The 19,538-nt window shown below is 31.6% G+C and overlaps 3 protein-coding genes across 4 annotated transcripts; all 3 read right to left on the bottom strand.

Moving 5' to 3' along the window:
• Positions 1-18,611, bottom strand: LOC140045440 (transmembrane protein 116-like). 2 transcript variants are annotated; one of them, XM_072090338.1, is made up of 14 exons: positions 18,517-18,611; positions 17,052-17,088; positions 15,801-15,925; positions 14,047-14,154; positions 13,522-13,650; positions 13,026-13,130; positions 12,287-12,336; positions 11,924-11,995; positions 11,341-11,377; positions 11,029-11,118; positions 10,600-10,651; positions 10,149-10,238; positions 2,048-2,127; positions 1-1,809 (listed from the first exon to the last, which is right to left on the bottom strand). In XM_072090338.1, the coding sequence occupies exons 1-14, from the start codon at positions 18,517-18,519 to the stop codon at positions 1,504-1,506; spliced, it is 1,284 nt and encodes a 427-aa protein (XP_071946439.1). In that variant the 5' UTR covers positions 18,520-18,611; the 3' UTR covers positions 1-1,503. The 2 variants fall into 2 exon arrangements, with proteins under 2 accessions (XP_071946439.1, XP_071946441.1); XM_072090340.1 differs by having other exon boundaries at positions 15,801-15,980; positions 18,517-18,573.
• On the bottom strand, positions 2,178-4,253 carry LOC140045441 (5-hydroxytryptamine receptor 7-like). The gene has a single exon (XM_072090341.1). The coding sequence runs from the start codon at positions 3,568-3,570 to the stop codon at positions 2,569-2,571; it is 1,002 nt and encodes a 333-aa protein (XP_071946442.1). The 5' UTR covers positions 3,571-4,253; the 3' UTR covers positions 2,178-2,568.
• LOC140043370 (protein trapped in endoderm-1-like) lies at positions 5,467-7,127 on the bottom strand. The gene has a single exon (XM_072087870.1). It carries the CDS (start codon positions 6,430-6,432, stop codon positions 5,467-5,469), a length of 966 nt encoding a protein of 321 aa, XP_071943971.1. The 5' UTR covers positions 6,433-7,127.
• Positions 18,612-19,538: the final 927 nt, after the last annotated feature.

Genomic DNA, 19,538 nt, shown 5'->3' with positions numbered 1-19,538 from the left:
TTCAAATGTGAAAGACCGTTTAATGAGCAAACACAGTAACAGATTAACAAAATACAAAATAATATATCAACCCAGCATTAGAAATTAAACACTGACAAACAACAAGTGGATAAGGTACTTGTACATTGAAGACCAAGCTAAGTAGCTCAACTTAATATCACTTCACTTGTTTTCCATAATTAAGTATTTATATTTTGAATGTAAATAAACCAATGTGCTCCTAGATAGGACTAATGATATTTGGCTTCATTTCATGTCATTAACCCTTCTATTTGTTCATGTACTTTTATAACTAATAACTAAACCATTCATATATGTTATCTCCTTAATTGGCTGTGGATTAACAAAGCTCAAATTGTGACTTATTATTGCTGATGACATTGGCTGCTGACATGCTAAATTAAAAAATATTAATTTGCAGAAATTCATTTAATTTGTTGTTTATTCTTAATGATATTTAACTTGCTACTAAAGCGTGGTTCCCACTAGCTACGCAACGCAAGGACGTAACGCAACGCAAGTGAATTGACCAATCACAAGCGATGGCTTATTCGCTTGTGATTGCTAACTGTCTATATCTTCGCTTGTCATTGGTTAAACACTTGCATTGCGTTTACGTCCTTGCGTTACGTTCTAGTCGGAACCAAGCTTAATATGACTTAATTTCACCTACGCAAATTTATGTACTATTGTAGCATATTTTCTTCATTTTATTTTCTATTTTTTTAACAGCACAAGTTGGGAGCATGTTCCACTTGTTGTTCCCGTCACTTTATGATGGTAAATTTATACAAATTAAGCAACTTTCTATGTGCTGTCATAAATTCTTTTTTTTAATTCTCTAGAATGGTCATGTCTTCTGAGGCGGATCCAGCAGGTAGCACGAGAGGCGCACGGTAGCTTCCCCCTGGATCTGCCCCAGCACAGATCTTCACCTTTGATTACAATTCATATATCTGACAATAGTTACTATATAATTTATACTTTAATTTTTAATTACAGTTAATTATATTATTATTTTTATCTGTGTGTGCATATTTCATTTACAAACATAAAAAAAGTAAAAATAAGGCACATACATAAATTTAAAACTAATTTAACTCCCTGCTTTATAATTTTACCATAATTAATATTATTCATTATATAATTCACTATTTTCATTTTTTTTTTGCTTGGTTTATAATTTAACCATGAATGTATTAATATTATTAAATATATTATTCATTTTTTTTTTCTATTAGACAAAATCTAAAAACATGTACATCGATGGCAATATTGTATAATATGTAAGACAAATACTGTACTTTAAACAAAGGTATTCAAATACAAATGTTTTTACACTGTAGCTCTCATCAAACTTGAAAACTATTTTTTGTAACCGAAAAGTTTGAAAACCAGAAACAAACTACAACTGAGATTTCTTTTTGCAAGTTTGTGAGTCTTTCACTTCAGTTTCAGTTTTGTTTATAAAATGTACATTTATTTTATTATTTCTATTGTAGTTCACTCATCGTAAGACGTGGTTTCTGAATACGAGGGCGTCGAACACCTAGAACTTGTCCTGCTCATACTCGCTGAACGAACCTTTGGAGAAGTTGCTCGTTCTGGCTGCAAACTAGTTGTACTTTCAGATTTTGATGAGTGTTTCGGCCATTTCTTTTGTGCACCTGTACCATAAACACGGTAAGTTCGTGCACTAAGTAGAGTCTTATTTCCTGCATTGGCCCGCCTTCCAATCTTACGAAATGTTGGACGTGTCCATCCGTAAACGATGCAATTAAGAAAGCCCTGACTTGGTGCTGTAATTCCCTGATTAAAAAAAAGATGTATTAAATTTAAACTTAATAAAAAAGTTGATTATTTTGTAATGTTGAAACAAGGACTAGGCTATTACAGTAGCTCAATAATTGTAATGAAATTACTTTTCATGCATGCATTTTTTTCGTATTAATCTGTAAAAAAAATATTTTAATTTGAATATTACATCTTTTAAACTGTTGTCATCAAACTTTCCTTTCCAGAAAATACAATAAAAATACTTTCTTACCTGTAAAATATATAGAACTGAATAATCGCTCACTGAAATCTTTTTTTCTGAGGCTAGGTCGATTATCCCGAGACAAAAAGCTGTAAAAATCATAAATTGAACGTTTGTAAGAATATTTGAAATTATTTACCAACATATTTACTCCGATAACAATTCCATTTTTTATGTTCTTCTTCAAGAGTGTTTACAGAAATTGTTAATGTAACTAAACTGTAACAAACTATTACAGCGTGACAAACTGTTAGTTCTCTACAATGTGGAGATTATTTGTAACTTGATAAAATCGTGTAACACGTCGTCCACCTAAGTGTGCTCACTTTAGTACTAAAACATTATTTATTGAATGCAGTGTTCATACTGTTGTTCACATTGTGTTTCTCATATAATGTCAAATCCGCATAGTGTTAGTTGCTCACATAGAAATGTGCAAAATTAACATTTATAATATTTATGTACATAACATACATATCTCAATATGCTTATGTCTTATTCTCTAAACTTAAGCCATAAGTTCTTAGTAGCTACATCGTTGCTTCAATGTGAGATGCATTGTTGTTGTTACGCGATTGACATTTCAAAAATCGTTTTGCATTTTGCATGAATGTTCTGTTCATTGTAGCATAAAGAAATGGATTTATTGCAGAATTTGCCCAAAATATCAGGTCGGTAATTCTGAGAGCGCGTACCGGAACGGTAAAATCACTATCTAATGCAATCGTCACTGCGAAAGGTAACCAACAAACAAGAAACATAAGAAGCAGTAAAAACAACATTCTGGTAGATTTTAACTCGCCTTTTGAAGAAAATAAGCGCTGAAAAATACTTTTGCCTTTCGATGGTTTTTGAGTTTTGTTCCTTATACTGTGATTCTGTACCCGTTTGTTGCTCTGACGGAGCGTTTTCAGTATCAGATAACTTGTACTAAAGAATACAAATGTTGTGTACGATATGCTTACGACAGTGAGAACAACTTGGTAGCGCCACGCTTTGTGATTGCAGTATAACGCCGTGCAAAGATGTAGCGCTTCATTATAACCAACTTCACCGTTACCGTACAATGGACCGAGTAAAGGTGTGAAGACTATAAATGCATGCACTAAAACAATGAGTGCCATCGACTGCGGTTTTGAAAATTTCTGGTAATCTTGAGGTGACTTACTAACTTTGACGTAACGATTGATCCCGATGATGGACAGGATCCCGACTGATATACCTGTGCAAACTAAACGTAGCATAGCGAGGAATTGACAGGCCGTGTAATCCATGTTTGATGGCCACGCACCCACGATCATGGTCATTATGAAAAACGGCATGCAAACGCCAGTTGTTATGAAATCCGCTAGCGATAAACACCACATCAGGTAATAAAAAGTGTTGTGCAGCGATCGTACGTAAATAATCGTGACCATGACAAAAGCGTTTGCGCAGCTTCCAATCGTAGCTACAACAGTAAGATAGGTTACAGTGATCACCATCTCTGCTTTTGTGAGGCTGAAGTCGTACGACGAACAATTTTTCTCCATAGTTGTTTGAAGTTTGATTTCACTTGTGTACTTGCTCAACGTTCAATACCCACTGACTTGTAGACAGACATTGGAACCTTGGATTAGCATGTTCTTGCTTTGCATACAATACCCACTGACTTGTAGACATTAGTAGAACCTTCAATCATCAAGCAGGAATTATTCTTTCTCACGACATCTTATCCGTAATTTTAATTAAAAGCAAAAGAAGATACTTTAAAATATTGATGACTTCGATTTAATGATTTTTATTACGCTGTAATTTAGTCACTATGGTAATTATTGATTACATTAAAATAAAATAAATTACTTTAAAAGTAAATTACAAAATTACAATCCCATTGTTAATGGCCTCTGTTCAATGTGATTATGACTATCTTATTCAAATTACTACATTAGAATGTTATTAAACGGTTTCAATGTGTGTCAGTGGGAAATATTAGATACAAAAAAATAGCAAATTCAATAGCCAATCAGAATCTAGTTTGAAAGGCAGTTGCCCTGCCAACATTAAAGGCTAGACCTATTACATCATCAATTGACAACGATTGTTAACTTATTTATCGCTATAAAAACACCAACGTAAATGGATTTTCACGTTTTTAAGATTAAACAAAATTTGTTTTGTTGCTATGGAAGCATAGTCATTCTTTTATTTTTATTTGTTGACATGACTGTCTGGAATAAAAAACTGTGTTTTTCATTAAATTTGTGTACATTGTTCGCTTTCAGACACATCTTTATTTTTTCCATTATCATGTTGTTAAATTTGCGTTAGTGTGTTTATGTTATTTCTAAATTAAATTTAAAGCTCAGGTACAGGCATGAATTTTAAATATAGTATCTGATTAATTGTACATAAATCAAATATTTGTAACAGAAATCAAGACGAAAAAACATGAATTTCCCTTAATATGATCAAATACAAAATTTGGCAAAATTCTGCCATAAAAACCAGGAAGACCTTTTTTCAGTAGTTAGGTAGTTTAACCTAATATAATAACATGTCTAGTGACTCCCTAGAAGGTGAAAAAAGATGGTGGATATACGGTGGATAATTTTTACTATAGCATAAAAATAAAAATCTGAAGTTGAATAAAAATACCAGAAATGTAAAATTCAAGTTATATTACCTATATTTAGTCATCTGATAACATTTTTTACCACACTGTTTATTTTTCATAGCTTCTTAAAATTCCTCTCTATTTACAAAATTTGTGTACAAAAGAATAGAGATTTTACTGTGTAATTTGAACTGATAAGAAAGTGCTTATTTTCAACAAGCTCATGTAACACAAATAAAATCCCCAAAATTATGAAACATAGGGGAAAATATAGATCGATAATTATTGGAATGTATGATCAATAGAAATTTTTTGCCCGCACCTGGCCTTTAAAGTCTCATAAAGAATATTTTATTGGGATGCGGCTGGATCAGTCAACACAAGCTAAACCAAACAGTTAGATCTTTTTCCAGCAGTACAAATTTTTTAAATAAAGATATACTGTCCCCCTTTTTTGAATATGCCATTTTAATATCACATAATAACTTTTTTGAATATGCCATAACAAATTAGGTAAAAAAAAATTATTTACATCCAAAAAAATTAATTTAACTGATAATTTTATCTTTTTATAAGTGAAATCAATTACCTTTGTTGTTTTTTTTCTCTAAGTGAGTAACTTCATTAAAACTACAAATGAATTCAAAGTCTGATTTTTCCTGTTTTTGGGAGACAATACATTTTTAAACAATTGAATGAATGCACTATACAGTATTTCCAAATTGGTTAAAAGAGGCTCCTTTTTAAGCCTTCAGTTTAATAGAAGTTTCTATTTTATCAGCCTTACTGATTTCACCTATTTTACAAAAACTAAACATTTTAGTCTATCTGTTTATCTATCGAGGCACGGTACTACTCGTTTTGCCGCTTTTAAAAATTGCGAGTTAAGCCACGCATAAATAAACGGATCAATCGCGGAGTTGGTCCACAGCAAAATATCCATAAATTGCAGAAGATGTACGGGTATCGTGCAGTTCTTATTAAACAACATCGCGATACTGAATGGTAGCCAGCAGACCATGAATGTAGATATCATAGCGAGCAGAATGTACGTAATTTTATTGTCATCTTTGCGTTTGTGTCGTGTGCTAGCATTAAAAGAAGAAGCCAGACTCGCATTTGAAGGCGGTTGCTGTTTAATGTGGATTGATGATACGTTCTGGACACGTCGTTTACTGTTCCGCACCGTCTTATAAATAACGTAGTTTGTGATAGAGAGACACGTGATGGTGATGCTAATACCGACAGACTCCAGCAATATCGCTAAGCACCAGCCTTCGTAGTTGTATGTGAACGTACAATGATGTAAAGCTACGTTGAACCCAGCTTCACCGAAACCCCAAAGTGGTGCCAAAATCAGAGAACCGGTGAGAGAACCAGCCCAAAACATGTTTAGAGTAATCCAGCGTTTTGTAGTATATCTCGTGTATGTCTCTTTATGTAGAGATACTTTCATGAACCTGTTTATACTCATAGATGACAACATACAGAGTACCATTCCAACGGTCCACAATCGCAAGTACGCAAAAATAGTACACAGCATAGCAGGAATTTCTACCTGAAGCGTAACGATGAACATCGGCATAAGGACAGAGGTCGTGAAAAGGTCAAAGCCGGACAAACAACAAACGTAAAAGTAATGCGGGTTGTGTAAAGATTTGCTGCATAATATGACGGTGATTACAAACACATTTCCAAATATTCCAAGTATTGATAAAACAGTAATATATACGCATTCTATGATGGTTGCAGCAGGCCAAACATTAATGTATGACACATTACAATGTGATTCATCCATCGTAATGTTGCTTTTCAGAAATTAACAGTTACAAATGTTTGATAATGTACATAGGACAAACTTTTAGTACATCACCACATAAATCTGTTCTTGCGAATCCAAAAGCTGTTACAGATCGTTTAGAATTCCGTTTGTGGCTCAACAAATACAGTTTGGTAAAATTTCGACTGAATCAGATGACGAACAAAGGAGTTATGACATTAATCTGAAAATCCAAAGTATCAAACTTAATTCTGTTCTTCGACGTCAATGTGTCGGTATTAAGAAATGTATATTCCATTCATGTTTGTTGATGTACAGGCAGCTTCATTAACCCTGGCAGTAAATTAGATTGTCATGCATCCACGCCGCAAACTGCATTTAAGCGTAGTAAAAGGTTATATTAGGAACAACAATCCTACACTAAACGCAAATAGAGGTTTTTATGGTGAGTATGCTAATAATAACATAGCAACTGTTTTATAACACACTTGATACGTCCAAAGTATCAGAACCGTAGTGCATTCATTTGCACAGTACTGTACTACTGATTTACACCATCTGACTGTCTTACTAGTAATTCCCAACGCTTATTTCTTGTGTAGGGAACCTGGTGATTTAATGTAGCTATATGCATAATTAGACAAGTTCATTAGTAAAAAACAAATATTTTATGAGAACAACTTACAAATACCAGATGTGTAAGTCTTCAAACTTATTTGCCCGCCAAGCACACATCAATTCTTTTCAATTATCAGCTAATCTTTGGTAATGTAAATATATTCACTTATGTGTGGAAATTCAATAAAAAAACAAACAAAGTTTATTGATGTTTTAATGACACAGCAGATTTGCGTCAGGCTTCTAATTGGATAGTCAGTGGTTCAATATGATGTACAGTACTCCAATGTACAGACATTGAAGACGTCATCTCAATTTACAATTATCGAAATTTATATTTATCAATCAGAATTCGAGAGATATCTTTGTTGTTTTTAATCTGGCCATCAATAAAATCCAACTTGCCTCATTTGGCCAGGCCGCAAGAATGGATAAAATACAGATTACTAACACGCATCCTACTAGAAACAGCTGATTGGAAAGGATAGACACGGCAGGCTGAGGAAATGATGGAAGAGTGATATCATTGGGAACAACACTTTCTACTCGACTTACAGTAACATACAAGGGGGGGAGGGAAGGAGGGTGGGAGAGAGAGAGGAAATGCGTGGAGCCAACACCCTGTGGGACACGGTGCAAAATTAGATATAACAATTAAAATAATAACACAAAAGTACAAAGACAAAAAGATTTATCTTCAAACCAACTGAGAAAAGTTTTACTTCTATAGTAGGCTGGTCCTTATTTCATGCTTTGAATTATTTGTATGGCTCCTGATGAAATAAAGGTTTGTTGAATTGAATTGAGGAGAAGCATTCACATGAAAAAGACATCTTTACTGATCCTCAGTTAGCGGTTATGGTGTATCCCCATACTCCAGTTTGGGTGCTAGCTTGGTGTTTTTGTCTTTTTGTTCTCTTCATTTTGTTTTCCACTCTTTCTCTTTATTGACGAGCGCAGAGACATCATATATTTGCGCATATAAATCTATCTATTATTATTATTATCTACCTCGCTCCCACAAACAAATATACAAAGGAGTATAAACAATTATTATTAGAATCACAATGAGTATTTTAGATTCAAAGTACAACAGCACTTGACCGATTTATTGAAATTTATAAGTATAACCACATCAGGGACATTAAGCATAACCACATCAGAGACTTCAATACATTGAGGCTGAGTGGTTTCTTAATTTAACAGACATGATATTCTTAGATAATTAAAACCATTAAGCAACGTAAAATGACGACACCATAGTGATATAAATATTTGGGTCATTTAAGGCCCAGTGTTTCACAATTGGGTTAAAATTAACAATATGAAAGATTAAAATAATGGAGAAATGAATGCCAATCAAAAAGGAAGGGAAGTAACAGTATAGGTTTAATATACTGTATAATGAATGGCACTCACGCAATACTTAAAAGAGGTAATTAGTTCATGCAATTTAAAGTTATTGATTACATTAGTTAGTGACAACTTCCATTAAAGATGTATTGTCCCCCAAAAACATGACAAATGAAATCAGACTTTGAATAGGCCTTTTTTGTAGTTTTACCAAAGTTAAATCACTTCCATAGAAAAAAAACCTGAAAAAATCATGTTTGAACTTATAAAATGACAAAATAAACAGTTAAATTCAACCAAAAACCCATTGGCTGGCAGCCAATTTGACTATTTTTTCCTTTAAATTACAATTTTTTCAGGTAAATCATTTTTTTTCCGATCCAATTTTTGATCATGTAACATTAAATGACATATTAAAAAAAAAATTTTTTCACAGGGACAATACATCTTTAAATTAATCTAATAATTATAACCTCATATGTTTTATAGGTCACTCAACACTTTCTGGGTTGAGATACATAACGACAATAGGAGGGATTAAATATATCATTATAGACATCAATTACCATTTCTTGTCAACTCTGTATTGACAACAATATCCGGTTTTAACGTGAAGACTATGACAACAAGAAAATAGAAAAACTATTTGCCAAATTCATCAAAATGTCAGTAATAGTACACTTGTTAAAAAAAAAAAATATGTGAAAGTGTATAGTGACAATTTGGTCAATTCCAGATTAATTAATTCTAGAGAAATTGTCAGTATTTTGAGAAACAACTTAATGTTTATGACGCATCATATTTTAAAAGTGCATTTTTTCAATAAATACTCAATTTGCAAAAACCACAAAATGATTGTCGATTCAATATTTAATCAATTATATGATTCCTTTGTATAGACACATGGTTTATTACCTAGCATGCCTACTTGCTGACTTCATTTCTCATAAATATTAATGGAATTAAATTTCTAAATTTAATATTATTCACATGATAGATACAGTACACTGAACTGTCAAGAGTTGAAATGAATCGGCAATTTGCTTACCCTACCAATAATGGTTGATTGAAATTTATATTTATACAGGGTAACCTCTTCAGTCAAAAACTTGTCCCAGTTGGTGATCAGTGGCTGTGATGTACTAATACACCGGGGTAACCCCCTACTCGTCTCGAAAGATGTACTAGGTTCTTTTAAAGTGCACACGAGCTAGATGTGTACACTGGACCTACGGTTTATAGTCCTTATCCGAGAAGACTCGTTCTACCACCAGAACCATGGAGTGAGTGAGCCTCGAACCCCTGCCGATGTTATGGCTACGTAATTACGGTTCCACTGTCTTAACCGCTCGGCCACTCACTCACCCGCGCTGGTCTCTAAATGGAGTAAGCCCCTTTCTGAAATCTTACATCATTATTCAAATCAATTAGAATTAAGTTTGTGTGTAATTCTTTCATAAAAATTCATTTTGAATAAATATTTTTTGGGTTTTTTTCAATTCATGCTTGCTTTTAAAAGATAATTGTTTTCAATTCATGAATAATTTGGTGCGCATTACTTCCTAAATCGATGCATTTATTTACTTGCGTTAGATTAGAAAGGTGATTTATGATTGTTACCAATACCGATTATTTGTAACCACTATTATAATTTCCATTATTTTCATGTCTCTAATCCTCTTTGGATTTTGCCACCTACATCACCTCCCCCCGAACTTCCCCCCCCCCCCCACTTACAAATACCAAATATTCAATTTACCTACCTGGTATCCAACAATAAAGAAAGACAAGGATGTAGAACGTTATACGTATTCTCATACTTCTTACAGCATCTCGTTGCGCATCTGTCCACACTAACATTTATTAAAAACAAACATTATTAATTTAAACAGTATTTTTAATTAATTTAATATACTGATTTCCTAGAAAATGAAGATGTAAATATGTATTCATTCACACTTAAGTAATATATTGTACATAAGTTGATTGAAATATAATTTTTTTTTTTTTTTTTTTTTTTAAGTTGATATATATTTTACATTTCCCAGAAATAGTATTGGTTTGGAGAATTTTGAAGTGTAAGCCTTGTGATTGGTCACTTGATACTTCAAGCTCGAAATACTAGCTAGGTAAAAGATGTAAACAGTTCTAAAGTAGCCCCATGGGCTTGTTTTAAGGTTTTAAGAGTCAAATATGAGAAACAAATATACTTACTATTCTGTTTTATTAATATTCTGAAAACTTTTATTGACAACAAATAGAAAACCTTAAAAGATAATAAAATTTACATTGATTGTCAAATATAATTTATATTATATATTAAACAAGAATTAAATTGTGTTAAAATTCCTTTTCTATTCATTTTGGCAATTTCATTAAGATTGTTAAATCTAATTTTTAATACTGTTAACCTTTTAATTATATAGTATGCATTTTTTATTCTGGGTTTAATAAATTTTATACAGTGGGGCGTCAACACTTGTGTTTTGTATGGTATACTGCCTGTGTGTGTAAACTGGGCTAGGCAAATTGAAAGGGTTTTAGGTTAGATAAATATTCACTTTTAGCTGGAGCTTATGATTTTTTTTATTAGTACATTTTGTCTTTTACCATTATTATCTAAATGAAATTTAAAATACTTACAATTATTATAATCATTGAAAGTCCTAACGATATTACAAAGAAAATAGCACCATAATTCTCCCACCACCAGCTGTCGTAGTCCTCATCTCTCTACAAATAATAATAATTATACAGACGTGAAAACAAGGCATTCATTAGAAACTGTTGTCATCTTTAATTTAAATTCATCAATTTAATTCGAATAACTTCTTTAAACCCAAAAGCAAGAAAGATAATGAATAAAACAATTTTTTTTTTTTTTTGCTAAGTTTTTGTATTTATCTTTTCTTTCTGAATTAAAATCATCTCAAATTATAATATTTGTTAACTTACGGACTGAACTGATGGTCTGTAGAATAACAGCAAACATCTTGAAAACAAATAAGAACTACAGATAAGTTTGGCATATAAAGAGGGCGCTATATCATTCATTCAGGACGAAATGGAAATATTGTAGTTTGTCATAAAATGAAATTTTATAAATTTATTTTAGTTAAGATCATAAGACTGCTGACTCTTGTAGTTATTGTAATCTTGTTTTCTTTAGCAGTCTCTGACCAATTCATCTCTGTATATTTTACAATATGGTTTGTTGGTCAAATAAATAAATGAATTGAAAATAGAGGATGCTATATCATATTTATTAGAGAAGACACAACAGAGATGGTATATAGTTTGTCATAGAGGGTGCTATAGTGGTATTTTTAGAGGACACAATAAAATTAGATACTTAGACGTAGGTACAAAGTTTAGGTTCAGGACATAATTTTTTCACATGATGTAAAGTATGTTATGCATTATTGGATCTGATAATTGCCACTTTACACATAACATTGACAGCTAAATATTGTGGGATCCTTTGTAAATATGATTTTAGGGTTGATTGTTTTAATAAAAGTTACTAAATGTAAATTACCTGTAACATTTAAGTAGGTCAACTGTCTCGTGGTAATACACTATAGGAATCATTATTATAATTGGTAACAACCTGAAAAAAAACAGGAAAAACCAACATGAAAAAACAACATGAAAAATAACGTTAAAAAAAATGAAAAAACAACATGAAAAAACAACATGAAAAAATAACATGAAAAAAACCTGAAAAAAATTAAACAACCTTATACCTTATGACCAAGTATAACCCCTAATTTAGCATAAATTCAGAAATATATTATTAATGTAACCCAAGTAATATCCCACCTTTTCCTTTTCGTACCCTGTGGCTATACTATTATTTAAGTGCAATCTTTAAATTAATTTCTGGTAACAAACTACTTACCATGAAAGCACATACACCATTCGTAGCCCCCACTTCATTTTAATACTTGACTATAAGATATAAATAAAAAATAAACAATATAAATTAATTTAAATAACAGACATTTGTTGATAACTTACCATTAATGTTGATAACTTAGTATGAATGTTGGTAAATTACCATTAATGTTGATAACTTAGTATGAATGTTGGTAACTTACCATTAATGTTGATAACTTACCATTAATGTTGATAACTTACCATTAATGTTGATAACTTACCATTAATGTTGATAACTTACCATTAATGTTGATAACTTAGTATGAATGTTGGTAACTTACCATTAATGTTGATAACTTAGTATGAATGTTGGTAACTTACCATTAATGTTGATAACTTAGTATGAATGTTGATAACTTACCATTAATGTTGATAACTTAGTATGAATGTTGATAACTTACCATTAATGTTGATAACTTACCATTAATGTTGATAACTTACCATTAATGTTGATAACTTAGTGTGAATGTTGGTAACTTACCATTAATGTTGATAACTTAGTATGAATGTTGATAACTTACCATTAATGTTGATAACTTACCATTAATGTTGATAACTTACCATTAATGTTGATAACTTACCATTAATGTTGATAACTTACCATTAATGTTGATAACTTACCATTAATGTTGATAACTTACCATTAATGTTGATAACTTACCATTGATGTTGATAACTTGCCATTAATGTTGATAACTTACCATTAATGTTGATAACTTCATCGCTCTATTTTGTCTATCTTTTATTCGCACATAAACATTCAAAGAGTAATTTACAGTCAAGAAAAATGTTGATACATGGAATGCCTGAAAAGAACAAATTATAATAATAATCTTCATTAAATAGATAAAAGTATTATTAAAAGGTTTTAAATTTATTACAGTAACTGACCCCTATGCAAGGGTTCATCACCGTTGAATAGTCAAAAAAGTCCACCCCAAAATGAAAAAAAAAAATGATGGGAAAGGATGTTAAGCCTTGTCTACACTATCAAACTTTATGTGACAAAAATGTGATGTGCCTATATATGGACATGATGATGTCATATCACTACCATATTTGACCATACCACTACTATATTTGGGCACATCACACTTTTTTTGTCAAACTAGTTTGATAGACGGTGTAGGCAGAGCTTTAGTATAGTGGTAGTAAGTACTAGCCTTTGATGACTAAATACAATAAGATAATATTTACTTCTGTAATAGCTTGTAAATAAACACAGCCTTCGCTGTCATCCTTATCATCATTCCAGACAGCGGCACCAATAACCCAGCATATTGCCAACCCCAAGTCAGCTAATGACAAATGGAATAAAGGCCGTACCTACAATATAAAACTTGTTATTAAAAATTTATTTTAGACAACAAACACTTGGAATTTAAAAATAACAGTAACACCATACAATTATTATATAACATTTAAATAAATTCCTGTCATTTGATTGGATGATAGTGTGTCACATGGCATGCAATAGTACGCACTATTGAACAGTGGTTCAATAGTAATTTTTTTCATTTTTTTGTGTTTAAAATATTTTTTGTTTGAGCTTCTCCTCTTTGAAATATAACCTTTTATCATTCACCGCATGCCATTATTTGTACCATTACGCTCATAAACATTCATTATTTGTATACTATTGCAAACATGCTCTAAACAGACTAAAATATCTGTATGAGACTAAATAAGGAACATAACTTAAGATTCTGGTAGTGTACTTACTTCTTCACTTGTAACCACGCCCTTTATTATGGAGTAAATGATAGTTGAACTCGCCCCTATGATACTCAGAGAGGCAAACACTATGTGTATGTATCGAAGAGCCAACAACTACAAGAACAATTACAACACATAGTATTATTACAAGTTTTTCATTTTAACAGTTGTGAGTGGAGTGAGGTGAGGTGGGGGATGTAGATTAAACAACAATAGTGACCAAAACTGTTATTTAAAAATTGTAAAAATGAATGGGCATTTTATACCAGCAACCTGTTCTTTATCATGGTACATATAATACTTTATTTAGGCCTTAGATGATAAATTTGATAACATTTGCATAATGAAATATTAAAAGCAGGCATAGAAAAGCCTGTATAGAATATAAGTTAAAATAAAACAGTAAATATAGATAAAGTAGAGAAATTAAAGAATTCAGAAACACAACATAATAAAGTTAGAAAAACAACACAACATCTGTTTTCTGGCTGAAAAACGGAAATTAAAACAGTACAGTATCAATCTGTTGAAAATCAATATATAAAGTTGAATATCTATTGTATTCTTTGTAGCTGGCTCGTACTTAAGATCATCTTGTAAGCGCTGAGGAAGTCAGTGTCAACCAATTGGCATTTGCTAAGATACACCTTCGTAAACTATAGAGGAAGTGGCACAACAATTAAAACAATGCATGACGTCTATGTATTCAACAGGTTGTGATACAAACCCTACTAGTAAAGTTGATTCACTTAATTTATTTGATATTATCTATTTGTTTTGATTCTCTGTGTAAAGGTAATCTGAGTGAATCTATTGATTTCTCTTGTTTACATGCATATTTATATACAGCGAATAAGCAAAAGTCCATTGCCTATGTTATATTTTTACGACTTAACGCTTTAAATCAATATTGGAATATGAAAGTTACATACTATATACAGTAGGCCGTGATTGCAACTAAAAAAATTAATTTCTTAACACAATAATTTAATTTTTGTTTTATTTAACTGAAATTTAAGTTTTTTGGAAAGTTTCCAATTGTCAAAGAGTTGATTTTGTTAAAAAAACAACCTTTTACTGTTTATGGTAATATGAATGTATACGTTTTTGGTAAATGTCTTAAATTTGTAAGTACATACGCGCACATTAATGCAATCAACATACTGCCACACATACGCGCACATTAATGCAATCAACATACTGCCACACATACGCGCACATTAATGCAATCAACATACTGCCACACATACGCGCACATTAATGCAATCAACATACTGCCACACATACTCGCACATTAATGCAATCAACATACTGCCACACATACGCGCACATTAATGCAATCAACATACTGCCACACATACGCGCACATTAATGCAATCAACATACTGCCACACATACGCGCACATTAATGCAATCAACATACTGCCACACATACTCGCAGACAAAATAGATAAAAAGTTATTGTAAACAGCAGACAGAATTTGACACACAGTAAACTAACAACAATGATTCAGCTATTTACGCTGCTATTGTCGAGATTGTGAATCAACGTGAAAAGCTCAAGTACCAGATTTATATACATTTATATACAACATAACAATTTAAATAACAAACATACTATAGAAATCACAAACAGTAGAGCATAATAGATTTGGAATTGAAATATTCTTATAAAATTTAGTACATACTTAAGTCAAGTACAAATACCATTAAGTTGAATATGCAAATTTGATTAACATAATAACAAAATATGATCTTACCAATTCTTCATTCTCCTCATCGTAAACTAAACACCTGTTGTGGAATCTTTGCGCCATGAACGTTACATCAGGTACAACATGCGAGAGATTTGATGCGATGTGATTGTACGGTTCCATTTTGATGGCTAATATACTCAATATGTTAAGTGAACTCAATAACTATTAGTTATTATTTAAATGCTAAGAAAGAGATTTGAACAAAAACTGTTAAAATTTACACAATAATGTGTTTGAATATTCAACTAAAATTAAATTCAATGAAAATTGAGAATTAAGGAAACTTATTACTACAATTAATTGATTAATATCCTATTCGAATGATAATTGTATAATGATTGCCTAATCAAGTTAAAACCATTTTGTCGCGCACACATGAACAAAATAATTATACAAAAAAACTGTCGGAAGCATTCATGATTCTGTAGGCATAATATATTACAAATAAGTTCAACATTTTCAGAAGTGGTGATGCTTATTTTAAATAATATTGAATTGTTAAAGACTTAGGCTCTGTCTACCACTATCAAACTTTGACAAAAAAAAGTGTGATGTGCCCCAAATATGGTAGTGATATGCTTAAAAATGGTAGTGATGACATCATCATGTCCATATATGGGCACACCACATTTTTTTTGTCACATAATGTTTGATAGTGTAGACAGAGCTTTATAAGTGTCTCATTTGCATCGCCTGTAGGTGATGACACTGAAGCATGTTGCAAGCTATTAACCCACTTCCCTAGGTGTGTCCGCCTGCAACTCAGTAATAATTGCTACTCTACTCTAACGTTCTTCCTGTTGTTAATGCTAAATGCTATATTAATTGCATTTTGGAGTCATTAAGCGTACTGTACTTCCATAGGTGGGTCCAACTTAAGTAAATATTTCTCTGTACGCTTACTGAACAAACAAAAAAGAATCCTGTAGCATTTTATTATAACTTTTTTTGGAAGTCAGTGCACTTTTTAAGGCATAATATATATATATATATTTCTGTACCTCTGCTATTTTTATATGAGCAAGAAATAAAACAAACAACAAACAAACAAACATATCTCTTATCTATTAAAGGTATGTTTTACATTAGAAACTTTGAACAAATTAATGAAATATCATGATTCAGGTGTTGTTATTGTCATACAAACATATTTGTGTAGGCACTCATGCATACATAGGCCTACTGGGTATTGTATCAAATTCAATAAACTTATACAATAGTTCTGAAACTTAACAAATACAATTTAGAACTTACCATTATTGTTAAAACTGTAGTATCGCATCAGACGAACCTACAAGAAAAATGCAGAAAATGTCAATATTAAAATGTCACCAATTTAGATGTGGGAGTAGTTGTATACAGTTATAGACAGCACACACTTATTATACCTATTTATAATAGGTCATTCCCATTCGGACACTGTTTCTTAACTAAGATAAAATCCGTCCAGACTATTTCTATCTATCTATCTATCGGCACACTAAAACAAACAGTGCTTAAGATTTTAATATACTAGGGCAAAGCAGAATAAACATAGATATATAGTCTTTTGTTATTTAAATAGTTGTTGTTTTATATTTTATTCATTGGACTTGATAATGACCCCATGATGGAGTCGAAATGTCGTTCTTTTTTAAGCGTTATTTTTATATTATGTATTTACAATAAACGTACCCTCATTCGTATATAGATATTCCTATGTGTATTGGAGCTAAACAGAATAAACATAAAATAATCATGTGGATTTTCACATGATTGTACACAAGTCAACAATTAAAACCGTAAGAAATTAAATCAGGAAATTATAAATTTGCTTTTATAACCACAAGGCAAAAAAAGAAGGATGTCCCATTAACAAAGTTTAAAATATAGCGTGCCATACCTTCATATAGCATGCCATAACTTTGAACATTATTAAACCTATATTATTGTCTTTATGTATTTAAAATGTTGTTGATTTATTTTTAAAAATGGTAAAACTACAAAGAACAATAGAAATATAATAATTTAAAAATATTTGTGTGTTCTTGCCATGCATATATTGTGTGATTCATTTCAATACTTAAATTTTATGAATGGTAACAATAACAGCAATTGGATATAGTTACTGGTGGTAATCAACTGTGTATAGCTGATGGACACAATGGTGAACATTCAGTGTATTGAATATTTAATAATCATAAAAGGCATGGCAGTATTACTATGACTTAATTTGTAAATAAGTTACTTTTTACGAACAAAAACAACATTAACAATCCTCTATGCTATAGGCCTACTTGAATTTTAACTTGTGACTTTTAGGCCTATAATTTATAAATATATTTTTAATATAATTGTTTGTTTATATTAATTATTATCAAGAATTTTTTACTGTGTAGTGTTGTAAAAAAATAATTGCTTACCAGGGTTAGTTGTGCCCTTAATCATGCCCTACCTACTACCACAGTAATAATTATTAATAGTTACGTGCTTAGCATATATAGGCCCTATCAGTAACTATTAAAGCCCTACTTGAACTTTGCTCAATATGGGTTAACATCAGCCCAATACTATTAGGCTATACTACTATAGTAAGGCTACTATACTATATAGGCCTACAATGATAAAATCAACTGAATGTTCGTTGTTTGGAAATAGGCCTAGGGGTACACAAAAGGGAACACACTCGGGTTACTTTGATAAATTATTAATACTATATAGTGTAATTTTGTTAACTTACCATAGATTTATCAGAGTTTCTTACTACGTTTTCAGCCACTATTGTGTGTTATGGAAACCACAAAACTATTAAAGTTAGTCACTTTTACTGGAAGATCTTGTGATTGGTTTATTATTATCATAGAGGGCGGACTGCATGTTTTTTTATACGTCAGATACACATTCAAAGTGGAGGCTCCGCGTGCTGTTATTGGACAAAAGTTTAAATCTCATTAATAATGAAGATGATGATGTTATGGCACGGATGCTATAAACAAAACCATTACCTTTATAAAAAAAAGTAAGCAAAAATACATACGATAGCTTTTGACAATCTGATTAGATTTGATGAAATAAACATTTTTAATTATTGCTTAGATGGAAAAGTTTTATTTTTTGATTTTTTCTTATTTCAAGGGGAAATTAATAGCTTATGGCTGTCCTCGATGGGCCATGTCTATTTATTGCAGACTAGAGTGTTTTTACGAATTCGTTTAGCTCCAAATTTCTCGTGAATATATTATAATGCCTACTGTACCACCGGCACCGGCATTTATTTGTAAACACCACCGCACACCGTGAACCTCTTACCAAACGGGACACGCGCCACCATGTTACTCCAATATTATCTTTTCAAAGGGATTTTTAATATGTAATAAAATAACACAAGGCCTATTTATTATGCGTGCATGGTACTTGCTTGTCCGATAGACTTTATTATTAGACGGCTTTTATGATATGTAGGCCTCCTAAATAATGCCTAGTTAACAATAATTTCATTGTGCTAAGAGATAATCCCATGTGTTTTGTGAAATACTTCAAACTCAATTGAACAAACATGTTCTTCATCTCCATAAATGAGCCATGCCAAAGATCGTATATCATATAGGCCTACTACTGTATTTGTAAACACCACCGCACACCGTGAACCTCTTACCAAACGGGACACGCGCCACATATAGGCCTACTACTATTGTCAATAACAATGCAGCTCCATATCTATCTGAACATTTCTCACGGACATCCACAATCCACACACATAAC

This window comes from Antedon mediterranea, chromosome 3, assembly GCF_964355755.1.
Source record: "Antedon mediterranea chromosome 3, ecAntMedi1.1, whole genome shotgun sequence".
NCBI classification, from domain to species: domain Eukaryota; kingdom Metazoa; phylum Echinodermata; class Crinoidea; order Comatulida; family Antedonidae; genus Antedon; species Antedon mediterranea.
Note: the sequence above shows the minus strand (reverse complement) of the source record. Positions and strands in the feature narration are given on the sequence as shown.